The sequence below is a fragment of the Branchiostoma lanceolatum genome, chromosome 8 (genome assembly GCF_035083965.1).
Source record: "Branchiostoma lanceolatum isolate klBraLanc5 chromosome 8, klBraLanc5.hap2, whole genome shotgun sequence".
Lineage (NCBI taxonomy): Eukaryota > Metazoa > Chordata > Leptocardii > Amphioxiformes > Branchiostomatidae > Branchiostoma > Branchiostoma lanceolatum.
The window spans coordinates 7,745,723-7,767,721 of NC_089729.1; the positions used below are offsets into that span (position 1 = coordinate 7,745,723).

General features: G+C 39.8%; 1 protein-coding gene across 2 annotated transcripts; it reads right to left on the reverse strand.

Annotated features, from left to right (window-relative positions):
- Positions 1-215: 215 nt before the first annotated feature.
- On the reverse strand, positions 216-20,467 carry LOC136439927 (coiled-coil domain-containing protein 33-like). 2 transcript variants are annotated; one of them, XM_066435596.1, is made up of 22 exons: positions 20,070-20,467; positions 19,103-19,304; positions 18,029-18,103; positions 15,428-15,939; positions 14,913-15,076; positions 14,517-14,650; positions 13,988-14,097; positions 13,610-13,711; positions 12,787-12,878; positions 12,443-12,563; positions 11,918-12,050; positions 11,313-11,446; positions 10,465-10,536; positions 8,524-8,712; positions 5,737-5,907; positions 5,145-5,340; positions 4,292-4,380; positions 3,716-3,847; positions 3,455-3,589; positions 2,905-3,018; positions 2,044-2,163; positions 216-1,261 (listed from the first exon to the last, which is right to left on the reverse strand). In XM_066435596.1, the coding sequence occupies exons 2-22, from the start codon at positions 19,299-19,301 to the stop codon at positions 1,208-1,210; spliced, it is 3,048 nt and encodes a 1,015-aa protein (XP_066291693.1). In that variant the 5' UTR covers positions 19,302-19,304; positions 20,070-20,467; the 3' UTR covers positions 216-1,207. The 2 variants fall into 2 exon arrangements, with proteins under 2 accessions (XP_066291693.1, XP_066291692.1); XM_066435595.1 differs by having other exon boundaries at positions 19,103-19,308; positions 20,070-20,466.
- Positions 20,468-21,999: the final 1,532 nt, after the last annotated feature.

The following is a 21,999-nucleotide window of genomic DNA, read 5'->3' on the forward strand; positions in this document are numbered from 1 at the left end:
AAGATTAGGTAGATGATTAAGACTGCCGATAGATTCCAGTTTGCCTTGTTAATGATAGATATCTGTATGGCTAGAAGTACAATGATCACTTCTTGTAGAGTTTTCTACAAGTTATTTTCTTCTGTCACAGTTTCTTAGCAGAGCAGATAAGTAAAGAAAAATTGACGAAACTTTCATTCTGTTCTACCCAAAAGTCAATTACAACTCACGTGCACTGTAATTGTTTGCAAATTTTATTGCAGGTCAAAGTATACACAATTGAGAAAGAATTTAACATCATATGTACAAACATGTGTTCCTCTCTACCAATACAGTGTATTTCTAACACAAAAGCCTTGAACTTGACGATCAAGTATTGAAAGTAAGAAACCACCTCTTGTCGAGCTACTGAACAATTTTGTAGACTTATTATATGTTTATAATTTTGCAAAACAACAATGAAACCATAGCGACCACTCAAGGGAAAAGTTCACAGTAGACAGGTGGTCTCTACAGAGAGGATTCTCAATGCTGAGTTCAATGGCTTTGACTGAATATTGTTATGCTCAAAACATACTGAAGCACATAGTTGATAGTTTGTCGGAGCAGGTATGGTTTCTACATGTATTTAAAAACTAAAACAAGAGATATACAGACGAAAAAGAAGACATACTGACATGGACATACATTTGTGAGTAAGATGGCTACATTGTTTTAAATGGTCAGATTCAATTAAGCTCAATGTCTTAAAGAGGTTACTACAGGAAAGCACAAATGAACAAAAACCTAGGGCACCTTACCAAAAGGTCAACAAAAGCTTACAATTTCCAACAATTCTTTGTAACTGTCTGTACAACATTATGACTATATTTACTTGAGTAGAGCTAACGTTAGCATAGTTATTCCACAATAATATGCATTGGCATGATATGTTATCTTGAAACATAGGATCTAGTGGAAGAATTCTGTACAGAAGCAACTTTTCATAACATTATTATATTTTATCCCTGTCATAAATCATATCTGAAACAACTTTATACATTCTACATCACTGATACGTAGTTGTATTGCTAATTGTAGTTTGAGTACATTTGAAAATATAACAATCTAATAGATATTGTCACATACAGATATATGCACATATACACTTTTCATACACATACATTTTAATGCATACAATGACAGCTTTAATTTTCCAGTAACTCTGCAGTCTTCTGGATATCATTCATCATTTAATGGGATCCAACTTTGGTGATCCCAGTCTTCCATTAACTGTTGCTCCCTGCAAAAGACAAAAAAAACAACCTTTCAGCACAACACAGATCATACTCTGTAAATATCTGAATGCAAAACTTCATACTAATAAATATAACCCATTTAGTTTAACAAATGAATCAATCAATAAAAAAATTGCTCAGGTGGTACATACTGTATGTTGAGAACATGGAATTTTTCCATATTTTTCATAGAAACATTCATTTTTTCAAAAATCAAAAAAATGTCACATACTTCACACTGAGTGTATTGGAAAATAAGGCAACAGTTTAAGCAATTATAAAGGAGATTCAGGAATAACAAGATTAACTAGAGAATGAAATCAAGCTCATTGTTCCCAACACTAATGCACAAGATTGATAAGCCTTATCATTGTCTACCAGACATAAGTTGGCGCCACAAAGGCTCTCCGCTGAGGAGACAGGACTTTGGCGAGAGACATGCACTAGTCTTAATCCATGTAGATTTTATTCAGCAATCAATGGTGGAAAGGGCATATCAGAAGAGAACAATTACGCCCCACCCCATTCTTAAAAAAAAGAGATCACTCTTTATTTATCCCCGCAGCTAATGCAATTGTCTGAACACACAACCACCAAGACTGTTACTGTAGATTTAACAGGATTTCACACCTGGCAATTTATACATGACTATCTTCCCCAGTTGCCATTCATCAAAATTTGGCTAAAACAAGCTTAGGGCATGCACAGTAAAATTATATAATCTAAAACAGCAGGTATCATATCATATAATATGATATCAAACAAACAAACAAACAAGCAAACAAACCATCATGGGGAAGTCGTGCAGGACCATCTGTGACGACCGCGCGAAACCGTTCTCCCGCTCGTTCATCCTGATCAGCAGCTCCTGCTTCTCCCTCCCCCACATGCGGGCGTTTTCTGTCAGCTGGACGGGTGGAAAACAGTGTATTAGGTAACTGTACATAACATAAGCAAATAGATATGTGCACATTCAGTAACAGCTATTCGAATCTGATGAACATTATACTTTTTACATTCACTGCTAAGCATCATCAATAAACTTTGATTCGATAATTTTGAGACAACATTCCTGAAAACTTGAAACATTCACTGTGACAGTGACTACTTTTGGATTGGTTCCAAGCTAAAACATTTCATTCTGAATCCCAAATCTTTTGTTCAGATTTTCTTCTCGTGAAGAACACCACACCACACAAGACGATTGTTTCGCTACAAAACTCTCTCCATTCTTTAGCTCAGGGGCAAATCTAGGCTGTGAAAAGAGGAATTTCTTTCTTTGAAAGACCTCAGTTGGAGGAAATCTGTCTCTCTCCATTTACATTCAAAGATTAATGATTACCCAAATCTGGTTCTCCAGTGAAATGATTCTCCCCTACATTGACATGTGCTCCAATCCCCTTACCTGGTTCTCTAGTGAAATGATGTTCCCCTAGATTGACATGTGCTCCATTCCCCTTATAAATTACCTGGTTCAGTCCATGAAATGATCCTCCCCCTTGTGTGCTCCATTCCCCGTACTTGGTTCTCCTGACCAGTGAAATGATTCTCCTCTAGATTGAACTGTGCTCCATTCCCCTTACGTTGTTACCTTGTTCTCCAATAAAATGATTCTCCCCTAGATTAACATGTGCTCCAATCCCCTTACCTGGTTCTCTAGTGAAATGATCCTCCCCTCTGCCTTCTCCAGTTTGGCCATCAGGTCCAGCCTCTCCTCATCGTCCATCTTCACACCAGGAGGGTACTGGGGTTTGGGCTGCTCCTGGGGGAAGAAGGGTAAAAGAGTCATCCTCAATTGAGGTGAAGCATATTGCCTTTTCAAGCAGCTAGTATAGGCTCGCGTTTTTGGCCAAGCACACAGGGTCACCCCTACTCTTCTCTATATGTGTGTTGGGTTCTTTTATGTGCAGAGGTTTGACGCTTGAGGCTTACACCTGAAGCTCCCTTATACATGGAACCACCAGCATTACATGACCATAAAAAATGATGAATGCAATCCATTACAACATGTCCGAGCTGTGTGTCCGACCCTAGGATCGAACTCTGGCCCACAGAGCCACGGAACTTGATAACTCTAAATGAAGTCAATATGATTGATTTGAAGCATGAAGCAACAAAGCCAGAGACACCTGAAATTACTGTCAGATCACAGAAAGAGCTATGAAGTTATCACAAGTGTAGAGTACACGATTTTGTACCTTAGCTCTGTTGAGTTCGTCCCTGAGCCGTGCGTTCTCTGCAGCCAGTGCAGCGTGAGCCTCCAGACTCCTGTCTGCAGGCAGAGTTCCCTTCTCTAACTGTTTATTCAGCAGCTTTTCCATCTTCTCTATAACCTGCAAGAGGAGGATATATAAACATGATGCTAAGTCTGATTCATTCATCAACAAGAGGGGAAACTAGTATACAGACTTTTTTCATGTAATTTTCAATTAATCATATATCGTCAACATTGTGGTTACCTCCTCTTGTCTTTTAATGGTATCTTCCATCTTCTTCTTCTTGCCATCATTCTCCGGTACCTTTGGTGCAACAGGCTGTTGGGGTTTCTGGGCTTTTTGCTGCCTTAACAACTCTGCCTCACGGTCGTTTTTCTGGACAAGAAAAAGTTACATGATTAGGTAGGCAATTACCGGTATTGTCGTGCTATACATGTTGTGCAAACTAAAGGAAGGAGTCTTGGGGAAAAGAAACAAGGAATAGAAGAAATAGGAGAAAGATCCTTCAAAGAGGAAAGAGATCCTTCAAAGAGGAAGCATATTAAAGAACTTGAAGATGGCCAAAATTCTATTTGACAATTCAAAATATATGACATGTACATTTCAAGTACTTCTTTTCCTAGACTACATGACTTGTTCAAAGTTCAAAATACCATCAGAAGTAGCTGTTACAGTGTATGTTAGATCACAGTCTGAGAACCTAAAAAGGACACAACAATTTCCAAGGTGAAACAGAATTCCTGCCATGTACCAATCATGCTATGAAAGTCATGCATAGAAGTTATCAGGTATCTGCATCCCTAGTGCCAGGTGCCGTACCTTGATGAGATCGTTCTGCAGCTGCTGTATCCGTTCCTTCTGTCCCTTCAGTGAGGAGGCCTGCTGGCTCACTTTCTGCTGTAACAGTGCTGCAGACAGAGATAAGCATTTAAGATTGAAAATCTTTACCTTTCCACTGTTGTAAGACATTCTATGCACTCAAATATATGTAGTAAACAGTGGAAATCAGGAGGATGAGGGTACTTAACTATATCTAATGAATCTCATGAATGTATTAGCTTTCTTCAGATCAGAGCTACAAAAATTATCATTATTTAAAAGTTCAACTGCCAAAGAAGTCCAAATCAGATCTATTCAAAAGTGTTGCAATGTCAAACTCACAGCATTGTGCATTACACAATGCATGTTCTCTTGAACTGCTGCAGCTGTTACAAACTGACTCAAAAGTAATGGAGATGGACTTGTTTCCACTTTAAAACTTACACTTCTAACCAGTATTTTTTATAGCATCCTGACACCATACGTCGATAAAGGTTAGACAACCAGGTAATAAGACCCACAAGAGCAACTGCATATATTTTGGAACCATATTCTCACCACGTTGATAAAGGTTAGACACCCAGGTAGTAAGATACGGCTAAAACAGTTTGATATTCGAGCAACTGGATAAAATTTGGAAAATGTTTCAAGATCTTATCCAGTTGCTTGTCAATGAGTAACTGTTTTTGACATATAGTATGTATTCTCGCCAAATCTGTCCACAGGTCCTTCCTGGTGTGAGTGGTTCAAATATCTGGCCGGATAGCTTGCATCCTTCAGTACAAACTAGGTGTGTTATGCCATGAGGATTTTTACCGGGTATGCAATACATGTCAAACAAAAATATTCTCACCATATTTATCCACAAGGTCGCCCCTGCTGAGCGCCTGTAGCCCAGCCGGCCCCACCAGCGCGTCTGCTGCATCCCTGTTCAGGTGCAGGTTCCTCCGCAGCTGGCTGTTGTCCGCCTCCAGCCGAGCGATGTCCTCACGCAGCTTCAGGATGTCTGCACCCATCCGCTTCAGCGCCGCTCGATAGTTATCCAGCTCCTGTTCAACGTTGGAAATGATGGCCAAATTGTTACGGATAAGTTATATTATCAATGAGGAAGATCATTCGGCTCTTAACCTATCACTCCAATACAACTAACTGAAACATATAAAGTCACACAAAAGTCTTGATAATATACAACTTACAAGAAGAAAGTACGTAAATTTATACATCTACGAGACCAGTATGACATGCCAGTACTCCAATATCAGACATTTTCACTGTGAAACTTAATTTCAATGAGAGGTCTTTGTTGTACACAAAGCCTATCAATTTGCCAAATCCGATGCTATTTTTGTGATGTGTTAGTGCAAGACAGAACACTTAATATGTACATTGTTAGGAAATGTATCCTTTGAAATAAAATACCAGTATTCAGAAAAAGTCTGTCTCACCTTTGACTGGTGCTCCAGAAGCGAGTGTGAGTAGGGGTCGTCGGGCTGGTAGGACTGACGCAGACCGTCCTTGGGAGGTCTGCGCGGCGGAGGTTGTGTCGTCTCCGAGATGTACTCCGGCAGAACGTCCTGTACCGCGTCCATCCCCGGCCACTCCCCATCCTTCAATGGCTGTGGAGGGAGGAGAAAAAATGTTACCCTTCCAAAACTGTCACTTCTCTTTACCCTCTTTACATTATCTTTGAATGTCTTTAAATAAAAAACGAAACAGTTCAAAGAAATACACATGGGAAAGAGTTTGTCAGTACAATTGTATCTGTGTGATTGAAACCTTGTCCTACAGTCTACAGGTTTAATATATAATTGCTTCTCACAACTCCCACTGGCCTTGAAATCCTCAAATCATGATGTGACAATAATCAAAGAGGCTGTCAGGTCACTGAGTGAGAACTTGAATGTATGTGCATGGAACCTCCCAACAACATGGATTACTCATTATTATGAATTTCTATTGCTTGAGCCTCCTTAAACCTGAGTTCAGGAAATGGTGGAAAAATATAATAGCATCTATAATATATAGACTAGCTCTGCAACAGATACTCAGAACTGATGACTTACTGTCTACTTTCAAATTACAGATTTCTTTATTTTCAGGTCCAAAAATGCTCAGACATGATACAATCACCACATTTAGAATCAACATCTTTACTTTACGACATTAGTCTGAATAAGTTAAATGAATGGTAGCCACCCTTCTGACCTTTGAAGTTGATAATTACAAGATTAATTATTAAAGCTGGTCTTTTCAATCCAGTGCATATCAATCTTTGCTATTGTTATTTGTGCCCACAATGATCTTTATCATTTAATGACTTCGGGTCAAAACCACTGCCAGGGACTAATACCATGGTAATAAGGAAACTTTAAATTCATCAAAAATACCACGGGTAAAATGTTTAACTTGTCATGATTACCTGTAATGTTTTAATTGATTCCCAAAAATTATTCCAGAGCATGGTATGAATTTTAAAACAACTGATTTTGTGATGTAAAGTGTACTTACAGATCCAGTCCAGGGTCTGTAGTAGTCTACAGCCATCAGAGCACAGTTTTAACACACAGTTTTACCATGACTAATCATCATACTCTCACGTTAATAATCCTTATAATAAGTTACATGGAAGGCTTTAACCATTGCCACATTAGCCCTCCAATTACACGCTTGAAATGAGAACAAAGTGCAACACTTGCCACACCACAACGTTCAACACTGACTAAGGAATAAGTCTACTCACGGAGGCCGTATACGGCCGGTAATAATCCGTTGCCATTGGGTACTGTGGCTACAAACCAACCTAATCAATATCAATTATCTGATTACAAGAGGAAAACATTGCTACTTCGGGGCTCTTAACTCAGGTGTGTTATGTTCCGACACAGGTATTCATCTGTTCACGCCGCGGTCGCCGTCACCAGAGCTGGCATGCAGTGCAAACACATTGCGCATGGTTACCCGGCAACAAATGGTTATCAAAGCCCAAACTCTGTACAGCTTGTTTGACAAGGATGGGTGGTGTTATTTAGGTTGGCTCTGTTTGACTGACGCAGAAGAATGGGGAGACATCCTATGTAATTGTCAACCTCATTACTTATTCATCACTTTTACAGAAAAAAGTGGTCATCCACTTTTACAAAAATTTTCCATTGAGAAAAGAAGACTGATGTTGTTCCTGGGGGTTATGTCTCCCAGAGAGTTCCAGCACACCTGTTTCTCCCACCATGACTACAGGTAAAGTCAACACATCTTTTGTAGTCTTGTCGTATCCCAGGCAACTGTCAGACTGTGCGAACGTTCCCGACTGAATTCTCAAGACCTTCGACCCCATAATTGAAAAAGGACTTGAGTCTATACTTGGCTAACTTTTCATCAGAATAAAAGCCTTTTCTGAACTCTAAGTCTTAGGGTAGAGCTTAAGGCATTTCCACGTGCACACATTATTGGAATAACTTAAACAAAAGGTGATGAAAGAATGCATTGTTGTTTGGGTGGAACACACACAAATCTTTGTGGTAATCTGCAATACTTAACACAAGTCACACACTTCGGTCAATGTCAGAACACCCTGGCTCGGCCATGTCAGGGAGACAATTAAGGTGACTATGACTAAACATGGCCACTTATTCTGCAACACCATAAACTATACAACAGTTATAATATTGGAGATTCATTACTGATTAAGCTTAAATTGTTAAACTATATGAACTAATGACGTCCATTCTTATTTTTGACTGTAACCAGTTGCACCAATAATGTCTTATAGGTTTTTTCTAGTCTTCCCAACAGTTTTCCTGCACTGCTATGGGAACGGTGGTACTTGCATAGATATTGGAAAAACTCGTCAGACAGCAAAAGGTGTTTTATAAATGTCTAATACAATTTAATCAGTTCTAAATCAAATTGGTAAATGGACATTACTGCAGAATTGCAACAAAAAGATACAGAAAGCAATAAAAAGAGTGAATATACCAGTCCTGTAATATTTCTGACTACATTTCAAGTGTGAACAACAAAGCTGAGATGTCATGTCTGCTGTGTCTGTGATTCAATATCATCCAACCTAAACTAAATTTAGCGGAATATGAATATCACTACAGCATGGCAACAAAATGATACGGAAAAGCAATAAAAAGAGTGAAGATACCTTTTAAGTATGAACAACAAAGCTGAGACTATGTCAGCTGTGACCGAGTATTTACACCCAGCCAGGCCATGTGAAACTGTCCTACCTTCCTGGGCTTGGTCTTGCGTCTCCAGCTCGGCCCCGTCTCCACATCATCCAGCCCGTCGAACATCTCGTCTGCCGGCGACGGCGGTACGAATCGCGGAGAGATGGGTCGGTGGAAGCCGCCATCCACCAGGGAGTCTAGCGACGGCAGGAGTTCCGGACTCGCCGCTGCGATGATACCGTCTGGGCGCTGGAGTGACACGAGGTATTGGTGGGGCGTGAAGACTGCATGGTTGGCCATACCTCAGTGTTTTGGCATGAAGACACTCAAGGCAGCCAAGCAGTCATTACTATATGGTATAGCATTACCAGCCAGGAATACATCGAACCAACGTGCTGTTTAAGTGCAGTTTGGCTTACAGAATATATCAATCATCAGACATCAATTAGTTGTGATCCTAATTGATGCGAGCTCCAGGCAGCAAAAATACTATATCACACTGTCTCATAAATTTCATACAGCAAGAAAAAGGTTAGACCTATGTGTAGCATAATACTAAGTACACTTAGGTACAATGTAGTAAAGCCTGGCAAACAAGAGAGAACGAAAGAGACTTTGGTCAGCTTCATATTTGAGAGGGACTGGCAACAGAGAAAATACCAATATTTGTTTGATAGGTGCAGAACAATGTATTAACCTACTCAGGGCTCGAAATAGTGGGTGCATGTGCACCCAGTGCACCCAAAATTTGAACTGTGCACCTAATTTTTGACTGTGGGTGCACTGGTGCACCTATATATTTTTGTAGCCCATAGGGTTAAGGTACTATTGTACACTAGTATACAAAATATTCTTCAAATGTAAGTATAAAAAACAGCATGATAACTTTTTGCTGTACTTTATTTGATGTATTATTTGTTTAAAATTTTAAAGTTAGCTAAAGAATTTCAGATTGAAGTTCTTAAGAAAGGCAGCAGCGCTAAACTTTGTAATTATGTTCTGAAGACATTCAACTTTATTTCATCTGGTGCACCCAAAATTCTTTCTGTGCACCCAATTTTTTGAGTTGGGTGCACCAGTGCACCTATTCCCAAAGATGAATTTCGAGCCCTGCTACTCCAAACTGCATCAGTGAGACAGCTTAGGGGAAGAAATCAATTAAAACTGTATTACCACTATTTATCATTCACAGACTGTCCACAAACCTCAACCTGGTTGAAAGCAATTTGAAAATGGGATACAATATATTTGACAATAGCTAATCTTCAAATGCCTAGTAAATTTCCAGAGGATCAATCTAATTTAGGCTTAACATTTCTTCTTCTGTAATCTCTGTTGTTGTTGTTGTAAAATGAAGTAAATAACTTAATAAGGTGGCAAGAACCCTTTTAATTTTGACAGTGCTAGAAAATACATTCAAACACATCTTATTCTAACTCAAAAAGTTGGATATAACTATCGAATGAATACAACAAATTGAAGTAACATGCATCATATCCATCCAGTTGGCCACAAGTTCACATTCTAGCCATGTGAACTACTGCTGAATTGAATTAAGATGTTGTGAACTTTCTAACACCTAATCTTATGATTTCAAAATGATTTTGTTGCCGATATTACATGGCTTAGTATGCTATAAATTGCATCAATTACATAGTATTACATGTAGCATTCTAGCATCTATATTCCCTGCCTTTTCATCAACCCAAAAGTGCCTCACACAGAAAACTCCAGCCTTGCAATCTGGGAGAGCATCAAATTAAGCTTTCTTACCTTTCCAACAGTGACTTAGTTTTCACATGTGGACCCTTCTTTCAAATTTGCTTGTTTCCTAGCAATAACTGTAGCTCAACACTACAAATTGTATGTACCTAGTGACAACACAAGATCCTCAGGAACGCATTCTATTAAGTTCAAGAGAGAAGGTAAATAATGCTGCTATGGGTAATGAGCTGTAAAGTCATTCATACGTCTGGTCTCTAGGTTATCAATCTCACTTACCTCTGTTGTTATCAGCCTCAGGATGGCACCTACAGTAGGCAGGCTCCCAGGTTGGGTCCTCAGATTCGTACCCTACAGATATGGAAGGAAAGAAAAATAGGTAAGATTATTAGCTAGGATTGTGACTTTTGTTTTACAGATTTACAACCAGAGGTTATGGTTTAACTTTGAGCACAAAGCTACTGACATTACCATCCTTCACACACTTTCACGTCACTTGCCAGCAAACCTTACTTAGCACTCAAAGTACTCATGCAAGGAGAGGCAGCAAAGGCTTACCTCTGTAGGAACGCCCAGAGATGATAAAAGAGATAAGAAGAGATCTACTGTAGCGCAGTGAGAAGGAAGAAGTTGAGATGTTGAAGGAAAACCTTTGATATGTCATAAGTATACAACTGTGTGCGCATTACATGTATGGCTGTCTTTGCTGTAAAGGAATACCCAGCAAAGGGCAAAGTGATGAAGAAGCGAAGTAAAATTGAACAGCTGATCATTAACAAGAGCAGGGAATATCAAAACTACTGAAATAGGGAGTCATCTAAAAGGAGTGTCTGTTCATTTACCAGTCAAGTTCTTTAGAAAAGGGTCTACAACTTATAACGTTACATATAAGTGCTGCACATAGTTTAAGACAGTGTTCCATCTATACAACTTGCACCTAAGATGCAGGTCTACCAGATTTGTGGTCCTGGCAGACCAAATATTTCCTTATGACAGATTCAAAGTGAAAACACATTGTAACAACCTACTTTGGTATTGCTAACTATCTACACTTCCATACTGTATGCTAGTGCTTTAAGCAAACCTCACAATGAACTACACATCTTGTTTATCTAATGTATACTAACCTGTATGAGAAGCCCATCCACACGCACACCCAGCCTCCCCGGCTCAGATATCAGGGCGTGGTACACACCCTGGTCCAGCAGGACAGAGGAGAAGCCTATGGGGCTGCGCATGTGCCAACTGGACTCACTCACAACTGCACACAACAACACACAAGGAAAAATAGGGAATGATTATGACTGACTTTCTCTACCATTACAAATGATTGAGAGGAATGGATGGATAGATGGATGGATGGATGGATGGATGGATGAAATGAAACAAGATGGAAACAAATCCCTGGAAGAGCCAGGAAATAAACAACAAGGCCAATCAGAAAATAGCAGATAATTGCAAAGGCGCTCCTTATATTGCCACCTTATGATGCAGGGTAGTAATCTCTATATATCTAGTGCACATATGAGGTAGAATATGGTTGTATTGTCCTGGGTTATGGTTACGGTAACAATTCTGATTCTACTTATTATTCTACATGTTATACATGTTATACATCATTACCTGATGAGGCAGGGTAGTACTCTATAACCAGTGCAGAAGATGGTTGTTTTGTCCTGGGTTAAGGTTACAGTTAAGGTTCTAAGGGTTAAGGTACATTGTACATCATCACCTGATGAGGCAGGGTAGTACTCTATAACCAGTGCCGAGGTAGGTGAGAAGATGGTGGCGTTGTCTCGGCTGTGGTGGAACAGGTAGGAGTGGTTCCAGACAGGCTGCTCGTCTGGACGGGCTGCTAGGCTCACCTAGGCACAAACAAAGGACAGGGGAATTGTTCCAACTGAAAATCAACAATTCTAGATGTAGGTACAGTGTAAGAAGGCAGGGTTAGTTTGATCAATACTCTTAATAGTTACAAGAATAAAAAGATGTTAAGTTCACTAACATGATTCTGCCAATCACATGTATCCGCCACTCTGATAAAATGTGTCTAAAGAGATCTACAATGCAATGTCCCACATGTACAAATGTTTATTCCTCCTGTATATCCAAACTGTCCATACCAGGGGTGTGCTGCACTAGAGATCTCTCAAATGCACTGTTTTCCAAAGCGGCAGATTTAAGTAACCCGGCGAATAAATTTTAATGGAGGATACATTGAATGCATTGCTACTACAAGAATGTAGAGGGACCACACCTGTGGGTATCCACCCTTCTGGTTCTGGGGGACAATGAAGGAAGACGGGTGTGGGGAGGGGAAAGTCACGGTCATCAAGGTCACGTTGGCAGACCGAGGTGACGTCATCAGAACATCCTCTCTATGGGATCGAGTAGCATAAAACATATCATTAAGTAATTTCATTGAATAAAAAATGTTTCTTACCCTTACCATTCAACATTGTAAAACAGCACAGTTATAGTGCACTATGGCATTTAGAAGATTTCTCTCCCCTATCATATAAAAAATGGCAAACTTGGATTGCTCAAGAAAAGTCAAAATTGAACTTCATAAGAGAATATGATGAAAAAAAAAGCTCTTACTTGTAGTTGTGGTAGTCTGGAACAATGCGTGCAACTGCAACAAGAGGGCCGACCGGGTTTTCAACAGGTCGCTCCATGGCACGCAGGAATACCTGAAAACAGTCCAGAGATTAAATGTGATTCAGCAGTACACATGGGTTTATGTATCTAATGACTAAAACGTGAAGTACAAGAAGCTTGGTACTTCAGCACTAAGGACAGTACCCTTGCATCATCATGATATAATGTTTACAATACCAAAGGAGGAATAACACATCCTACATAATAGAATGACAAAGGTAGTATCAAATTTCAGTCAGCTATATACATGTACAAGTTTTTATGAAACCAAAGCTAAAAAGAAGGTACTTCAGCACTAAGGACAGTAGCCTTGCATAATGATGATATAATCTATACTTAACCAAAGGATGAGTAAAACATCATACATCACAAAATGATAACAGAAATATAAAGGCTTTACGTATTCAAGACTACTAATAAGTGGAAAAGAAGCGAGGTATTTCAGCACTAAGGACAGAACCCTTCCATCATGATGACATATTCTACAGCTATACTTCACCAAAGAAGGAGTAACACATCCTACAAAACAAAATTACAAGGGAAGTATCGAATTTCAGTTAGCTATATAAAAGGATTCATCTTTTCAAGGCCACAAATGTGCTGAAAATAAGGTACTTCAGCACTAAGGACAGTACCCTTGCGAAACATCATGTGACATATTCTTTACCATACCAGAGGAGGAGTAACATATCCTCTAATAAAGCAATTCAACTAAGCTTAGATAGACTATCATGATGAACACACTAAGGAACAAAGTACTTACTTCCAGTCCACAGTACATGAAGGTGGGATGTCTGGGAAGCACACTGTGTTTCCTGATGACTGTGGCGTACAGACGAGCCCCATCCTTGGAGGCCTTGCTATGCTGTAGGTGGGGAATATTGTGTGTAAATATGAATGTGTAGACTACAGGGAGAAAAGTCTCTTATGAGGCTAATTGTGGATCTAAATAAAACTAAAAAACTCAAATATTAAAGCAACTCATTTTCATCACAACATCTTGCTTCCATCAAAATTGAAACCTACTATTTGGGTAAACAAAACAGTGGCTTTGAATGAACCTTAAGTTACTGTTTAAGATTTAAGGGAATTGAATCCAATATACAGACAGAAAACTATGAGACACAGTCCTGACACTGACCTTGACCAGTTCTAGGTGGTACTGGTGGAAAGGCTTGAGGTGGTGGACAGGTAACTCATACTGAACCAGCACCTGTTTGGTGGGGCTGTCTGCTACCGTCAACATCAGGGCTGGGCAAAAATAAAGTTTTATACAAAATTTATACAACAGACATCAACTCTCATCATTCCACCTGGTATCATAAAACTGCCACATTAAAATTAAATTTGAGATCTCTTGAGATGAAGACACTGAATGCTTTGATAACACCGTTTTTTAAAATGTGGCAATCGTAAGGTAACCAGCCACAATCCAATCATTCTTTTCTGTGTAGTAGTTGCTGCTATACTCCACAGGTTGCTGGAAAAATAGCAGAAATTGACCAAATAGACCGATAACATGCCAGAGGTGTTAGCTGGCCTGGGAGTACAGCAGGCGACATAGAATTACAAGAGTTAACGTAAGATAATGTTTGAATTTCTTTAGAAATAGAAAAAAAGAAGAAGCAAATTCACGATTTTTTGTATCAGATTCAGCAGTATTAAGATACCATCGTCCTGAGCCCCTGTCTCCGGCATGACCACATTGACACCCTCCTCCCACCATGGCAGATGTGTCGCCTGCATCGGTGTCCGCGTCGTGCCCTGTGCCGGCCGATGCGCCTGCTCATCGCTACGAGTTTTTCTGAAAAAACAAAACAACACCACAGCCTCTGTTGAATGAATGATAAACTGGTAATACAATGACATTACACTGTCATCTTAAAAACACTGTATTTCAAGATATTTCCATACATTGAAACTTGTTTGCATGATTTTAGAGATCATTATAGCAAGCACAAATGGTTGTATATCATATCTGGTTCATGTATCTGGGTTTCTGATACTGTATCATTATGGTAAATGTCAAATGAGTCTTAATCTGATTGTTGGATCTGTAAACTTACACTGCAACAAAGGGAAGGGGCTGACGGCCATCTTCCAGAGCAGGCAGATTCCTGGCTCCGTGGAGGATCACAAAAAGCTCAGTTTTCCCTGGGACTGCGACGTGGGCAAACCCAGAGTCGTACATCCCTGGCTGCTGCCAGTCACCCAGGGCAGAGTCAGTGGTCTGGGAGGAAAGGAGACAGAAACATGTTAAAGGACAATAAAATATAACTGGTTTCTAGGAATAACAAGAAGCCAAATGAGTTTTGTATGTGGTTGGTGACAATATGTCTTCGTGTATACTCAGAGAAAGACCGAAATTGCCCCCTTTCTAAGTCTGTTATGACATGACACAACACGACTCGTCATGACATACATAAAATCATTGACAGCAAAGACCAAACATTGGAGAGTGACAAACAAATCTTCCATTGTGAAAACCAAGCCTAGTGTTTATCAGGAATGAAATGGGCCAAGACAAAAAAAAATTGAAAACTGTTGAAACTGCAAGAACATGACAAAGAAGACATTTTACCCTCCTAGCTGGGCCGTCTGTGAGTTGTGGTGACTCCACATGAAAATCCAGTCGAGAGGGAGGCTCTTCTCTCCGAGGGGGGGTCGGCTCACGTGGAGGGGGTGTGGGTTCTCGAGGAGGTGGGGGGGAGGGAGTCGGCGTCCTCACCCTCCGCGGCTGTGGCGGAGGGGTTGGCGTTCTTGGCTGCGGTTGCCGGACTGGCGGGGTCGGTTGCCGCGGAGGTTGTGGGGCTTTATCTCTATTGTCGTGGAAGGATACGAGATACTTGATGCGTCCACAGTGCATGGATATAGACTCCGTACTTAGTGTCCGCAACAAGGTCATGATTCCACTGTAGCTGTACAAGTCCTCGTGGTGCTTCGCTTTGAGGTTGATCCGCGGGGCGTTCGTACGGGGATAGATGGCGAATTTTGCCTCCCCAACCTTATGGCCTGCCGCGCTGCTGTCTGCAGGGAGGCTGAACGCTTCCAGAAGAAGGAAGACGTCATGTTGTTCATCATTCTTACAGAAACCTGTGTGCGAAGAAAATGGAATCCTTAGAATATGCCTGTAGGTGTCAATCCTATGTGAAAAATATTTTATAATCATATTATAAAAACTCATTCTCTGAGGAATGCAATGAGTTTCATGAAGATGTTGTGTTTGCAGTTTAATACAGCTGCATTATTTCAAAATTTGGTATTGTATCTTAGGACCCAGGCAAATTCTACAATGAGGCCTCCTGAACAGTAAGTACAGGTATATGGCAGTCAGCTTTCAAATTGATATAACTTAGATCATGTAGGTTGGAGATGATAAAAAACTTTTACATGTACAGCATAATACGTCTTCTAGAAGTTGATATAATTGATTTGGTCCATCCAATTATCATTGACTTGGTCCTTTTCAAATGATCACTGACATCTAAAGCTTGATTTTTGTGAAGATTTCAAGAATTGATTCATGGACTTTGCTTTGAAGAGTATCTATTCATGATTAGATCAATAAGTAATCCCTGATCCCTGGCTAGATTAATAGATCTAAATTTTCCATCTTTGAAGAAGCAGATGTTGAAGTTAATGACTCTTTACTAACACAGTTATCAGCTATCCATCTACAGAAAACACCTGTTCAACAAGCCTTGAGGGATTACTGATCTACCGAACAACAGTTTGTCCCTGTCATGAAAGTGTTGCTATGTGACACAGCTATGTGGTTTCCCTATATCCTAGCAATGTGTACACTCAACAGGACATTTGAAGTGAGTTGCTAGGATACGTGACTCATTGTAATTGTGGGTCAGTCCTGAAGAGACTTAATATTACCACTACAAATGAAGCTTTTTATTTCAAATATGAAGCAGTAGATACTGTTATACACCTCAGTGTAAAATAAAAGAACCAAAAAGACTGTATTGTACAATAATGTTATGATGATGACAATTCTATGTTGCGTATACCAATGAAGATATCAATGATAGACATAGGGCGCAAAAGTATTCAGTAATAATTGACTGGCAATTGATTGATTGACTGATAAAATCTACTTAATGTTTTATGAACAACTATAGCATGTCAAAACTACATGCAACAAGAGAATTCCTATCAGAGAATATGCCATGTTATCGTTATAAGCCATTAAAGTATAATTATGAAACAATAAAAATAAATATTAGGTCTCCCAAAAATGTAAAATTGTATCCCATTGTTGACACTGTATGAGATTAAAGATAAGTACCTTGAAGTTGGACAAGTGGGAGGATCAAGTGACCCACAAGGATCATTAAGGGTGTGGGTGAAAATGGGGAAAACAGCGATGGAAAAAATGATTTAAAAAAACAATCTACTTTGTTTGCTAATTTATCTTCATGGCCATGAGGCCACACCAATATACTTCCTTGGTTCTTGGCAGAATTTTGGCCAGTCCTGGAGTTTATCTGTTATCTCAGTAAACACATGCTGATATCCTGATGATGTTATTTGACCAACGTTTGATCTTTTTCATGTAAGACATTTACATAATCTGCCTGCATGCCAAGATACCAGAATTACCATAGTTTTTGCTAGTCACTTCTTCTAGTAAGCAACAACAATCCATCACACGATGGAATAACAGGTGCTGGGCAAAATCTCTGGTTATCAGACATTTAAGAATAAAGTTCAAGGGGACAGGATGAAAACAGATTGAGGAAAACTTGAATCAGTGACTACCGCATTGAACATTTACTGGCTGATACAGTGTGTCCCTTTTTAACCTTTAGCACTCTGAAGTGGCCATTTTGGCACCCAATTTCCTATTGGTTGCAGATTTAGGCAGCAGAGAGAAGGCTAAGGTAAAAAGTTTTAACCCCTGACTGTTTGTTCATGTATGGTCAAGCTTTCAGCCCAGCTGGATCCAAGGCCCAACAAATTACATTGGTGTGACCTAGAAGCTTTATGCGTCAGTGAGGATAACTACGTCATTTAGCGTGCTACCTTTTGACATAATGCTTTTCACCCTCTGATTGTTGTTTTTTTGTGGTAATCTTCTAATTGAGCAGCATCCAAGAATCAAATGTTGAAAAAGATACATTGCTGTGACCCTGGACAGCTACAATTTGTACACAACAGTGAGGATGATTACCTCTGGGAAGGAGGAAGGTAAACTTGTGGTTCTGGAATGTGGACAGGGCATCGATGTCAGTCTGCTCCACAACATCTGTAACAGAAACCAATTTTGTTGATATATATAATATGCACCAATAGCTGCACTAATTTTCTTATGGATAAAGTAGACATGTAAAATACATCATTAGGACACAAAATCAGAGTCGTGAAATGCAGCTTCATACTCATAAGTACAATGTACAAACAGAGTTTGACACATTCACAACATATCTCCAAGATATGTCCAAGAAAAGTCTGTCATTATTTCAGATCTATGGCAGATATTAGATGCAGATCTTTAACTTCAACCATACAAAAGGCAACTTGATGGTGACATATCAAACTATGCATCCCTGAGGTGACTCAAAAATAAATTTGTATATCTGTATCATTCTGTACTATCTTTGCTTCTTATTATTGCTTCTTATTATTGGGTGGGCCGACTACTCTCTCTTCGCAGCGAGGGGCTGAATTGCGATGAGCGCACATTTAGCGGGGCTAGATCACAAGGGTCTGTAGCGACTGCCATTCGGCGCGCAGGTGACCTTAATACGACCATTGCCCCATGTGTGGCCATAGGACTGTAGGTTTTGAACCACTCACACCGGGAAGGACCCCTACTCTTTTCGATAAGTGCGGTGGGTTCTTTAACGTGCTCGAGGTGTGGCTCTCCTCAAACATGGGACCTCCATTTAACGTCCTATCCGAGGGACGTCCCTAACCGAAGCTAGGTACTCATTTACACCTGAGTGAAGTGAGGAAAGTTGTGTTAAGTGCCTTTCCTAAGGGCACAACGTCAATGGGACAAACCAAGGAACCCCGGATTCGAACTCAGTAGCTCTGGGTTCTGGGGCCAAACACCCTGCCACTGTGCCACTGCGACGCCGCTGCGGCAGATGCTGCTTATACATGCTGGATGTTGTGCCACGTGCACATAGCTTAGCCTTACTACCTAAGTTAGTGAAGCAAGTCTTTGATTTGCAGCAATTAGCAATGAACCATAGTGTGCTATAAGTATGATATACAGACTGGATGCCATACTAGTACGTACCTGTTTCTTCCTCTGCCTCGTCCTTTTCCTGCCCTGGTTCCGCATCATTAAGTCGCACGGAGATGCCATCGACACCGAACATGGGGTTTTTTACAGACAGCTTCAGGAAGTAGCGCCCATTGTGGTTGAATTGGGCATTCAGAATGTCAAAGTCAAAATTCAGGGTTCGGTCCTGGATTGATGGAACACTGGAAGCCATTTTCTATCTGTGCAAAGGAAATGTCAATACTGGTAGAATAATTCATTCTTGGTTATATGACATCAAAGCTGCATCGAGTTATAAGGTACTACATACTTGCAAGGACACAAATGATATGATGTCCTTGGTAATTGCTATTCGTAGGGGAAAAGTTTTTTTTAGAAATATGTCTATTGTAGATATGTTAAGATTTTAAAAGTTGGACACTTATTAACTTCAGTTCTAGATAAATTGCATCAAGTTATGAGGTAATTGCTACTTTAGTGGTAAGGTTTCAGAAATACGAATAATATAGATATGTTTTCTTTTTTGATTTGGACACTTTAACTTTGGTGTTAATATTAAGAAATTACGTTTTCTCCCGGTTTACACCTGGACTTCTGTGGTGACATATTACAACTTGTTATCAGGAATGTTCAACAGCCTTATTAGCAATAAAACATGACATCAGCCTCAATATTAGATGGATGTTTGTCACAATGATAAAGGTCAAATTGGTAGCAAATTACAATATATGCAAATGCAAAATGTCATGTTCCTTAACTGTCATTTTTACTCAATTTGGTTTGGTCATTAATGAATCAAGGTACTGAACTGAATTCCATGGAATCACAGATAATATGATGATCAATTAACAACAACATCAATTATCAAAGTTCACCATGCGTTACTTCCTGCATTGTAAACATTCAATTTCTTTCGCAGTGTGAGTAACCATAGCTAAGGGATGTAAAAATCTCAACAATTTCTTGAAATCAGCAAGTTTACCTCAAACGTTGTGGGCGGTATTTCTTCTTCACATCTTCCTGGTGGACAAAATCAGGCTCTGGAACTGTCTAGATCGTGCACAGATCTACTAAAACATAAAACTATGTCGTCCACAAAACTAGTTCTCCGACTGGCACCGTTACTGTTTGTGCTATGGTGTTGCGAGAAAATATGTGCCGCTCAGTTCAGTCCTGTCCCGCGACCGTTCTGCTTTGCAGTCTCGGCTCTACGTGATCCAGAACCGCTCCGCGCCTTTGTCTTGGGTCGGAACAATCTTTAGATCACGGTGCCGGGAAATCAAGACGCAAGCATCTTGGCGATCACGCACGCAAACATACCTGCACAACCATGGCACCGTGTACACAACCTTAACGTGACCTCTGACCTGTTCGGCGGGACACACCTGATGACGAGCGGGTGATTGGCGGGTTACAGATTCGCACCAGCAAATATCCAGACAGTAGCGAGTGATTGGCAACGTACAGATTCGTACAGCCATTTACTGTGTTGGAAAGTTTATATATAGCATGAGCATGGACGGTTAGGGGACGGTCGACATGTTGATGACACGTTTTAGGTTACACACTTCACCTGTTGAATACTGTGCTGTTAATCTATTCTGACAGATTTCAAATCAAATTTTTCTCCATGTTGAATTCTTGACAAGGTTGAATATAGCTCTATTACAAATAGCCGTAGAAAAACCCTATTACAACGTGTGAAAGATATACTAGATTGTAGTGGAAATTCCTATCTGTTCTATTCTTGTAATTCATCCAGTGACATCAAGTCAGTTTGTACTACGATAAGGTCCAGAACTACCGATATGTATACTCAAACTTTCTGTCATAATCTGAGTATGGATACAGGCAAGCTAAGGTTCTATAAGGCATGTAAAATATCATATTCCATGGAAAAGTATCTAGAACTAGATGATTTTGATTTACGCTCAGCAATTAGCAAAATCAGAATCAGTGCCCACCCCCTTGAAATAGAGAGGAGGCGGTACAAAAAGCTACCTGCATGTGTGCGAAAGAACTTGCAAATACTGCATGTCAAGCACAGTGGAAGACAAAACACATTTTATTTCAAGTTGCCCCTTCTACGATCAAGAAAGAAAGGTGTTATTTCATGAGGCCACCAAATTCTATCCAAATTTCTCCATGATATCAAACAGACAAAAAGAAAACTTCTCTCCTCTTAACATCACAAAACCCACACATTACAGAAAAAGTGGAATCATTCGTCTTTCACTGTCTCCGAAAAAGAAGTCAAACCCAAATAAGATAGAATTTAGTGTTAGTATTTAGACTAGAAAAGTCACATGCTATATTGTTATATATTGTCCGTCCGTCCTTTCATGTTACATGTACTTGCAATTAGCCTACGGGCAATAAACTATCAATATCCTCAATATGAATATCATGTTTTTCTGGGTCAGGGGACTTCAATTTCAACTTGAATACCAGGATAACCAGGGTACCATACCCCAAGATAACCAATAATTGGTGAGGAGCAGAGCTTGGGTAGCGGACTAAAGCTAATAAGGCTGGACTCCATGCTACAGATAACCAGGGTACCATATAAGACTGAGAGGAATAAAAGACATCTCACCAGTGCTTGGGAAAACTTGAAAATAACCAACCAAGGTATTGCTGTATTATCGGTGAAAACCCATCTCCTTTATCGAGAGATTTCTCAATTAACGGTTTTCTTCGTCTAGACTCTTCTACTGTGAATTTTGATATGAGCAAACTGAGACATGGGAACCTACATGTATTTGAAAGTATGTCAAGATGTGGCTTCTATTAGAATCATACCAGTTAATGTTACACATTAATGGTGTGTAATAGTATCATATATAGTGGTTGTTGGTACGTATGTCCATAATTCACAACAATACTGAAGAAAGAACAAAGACAATTCCAAC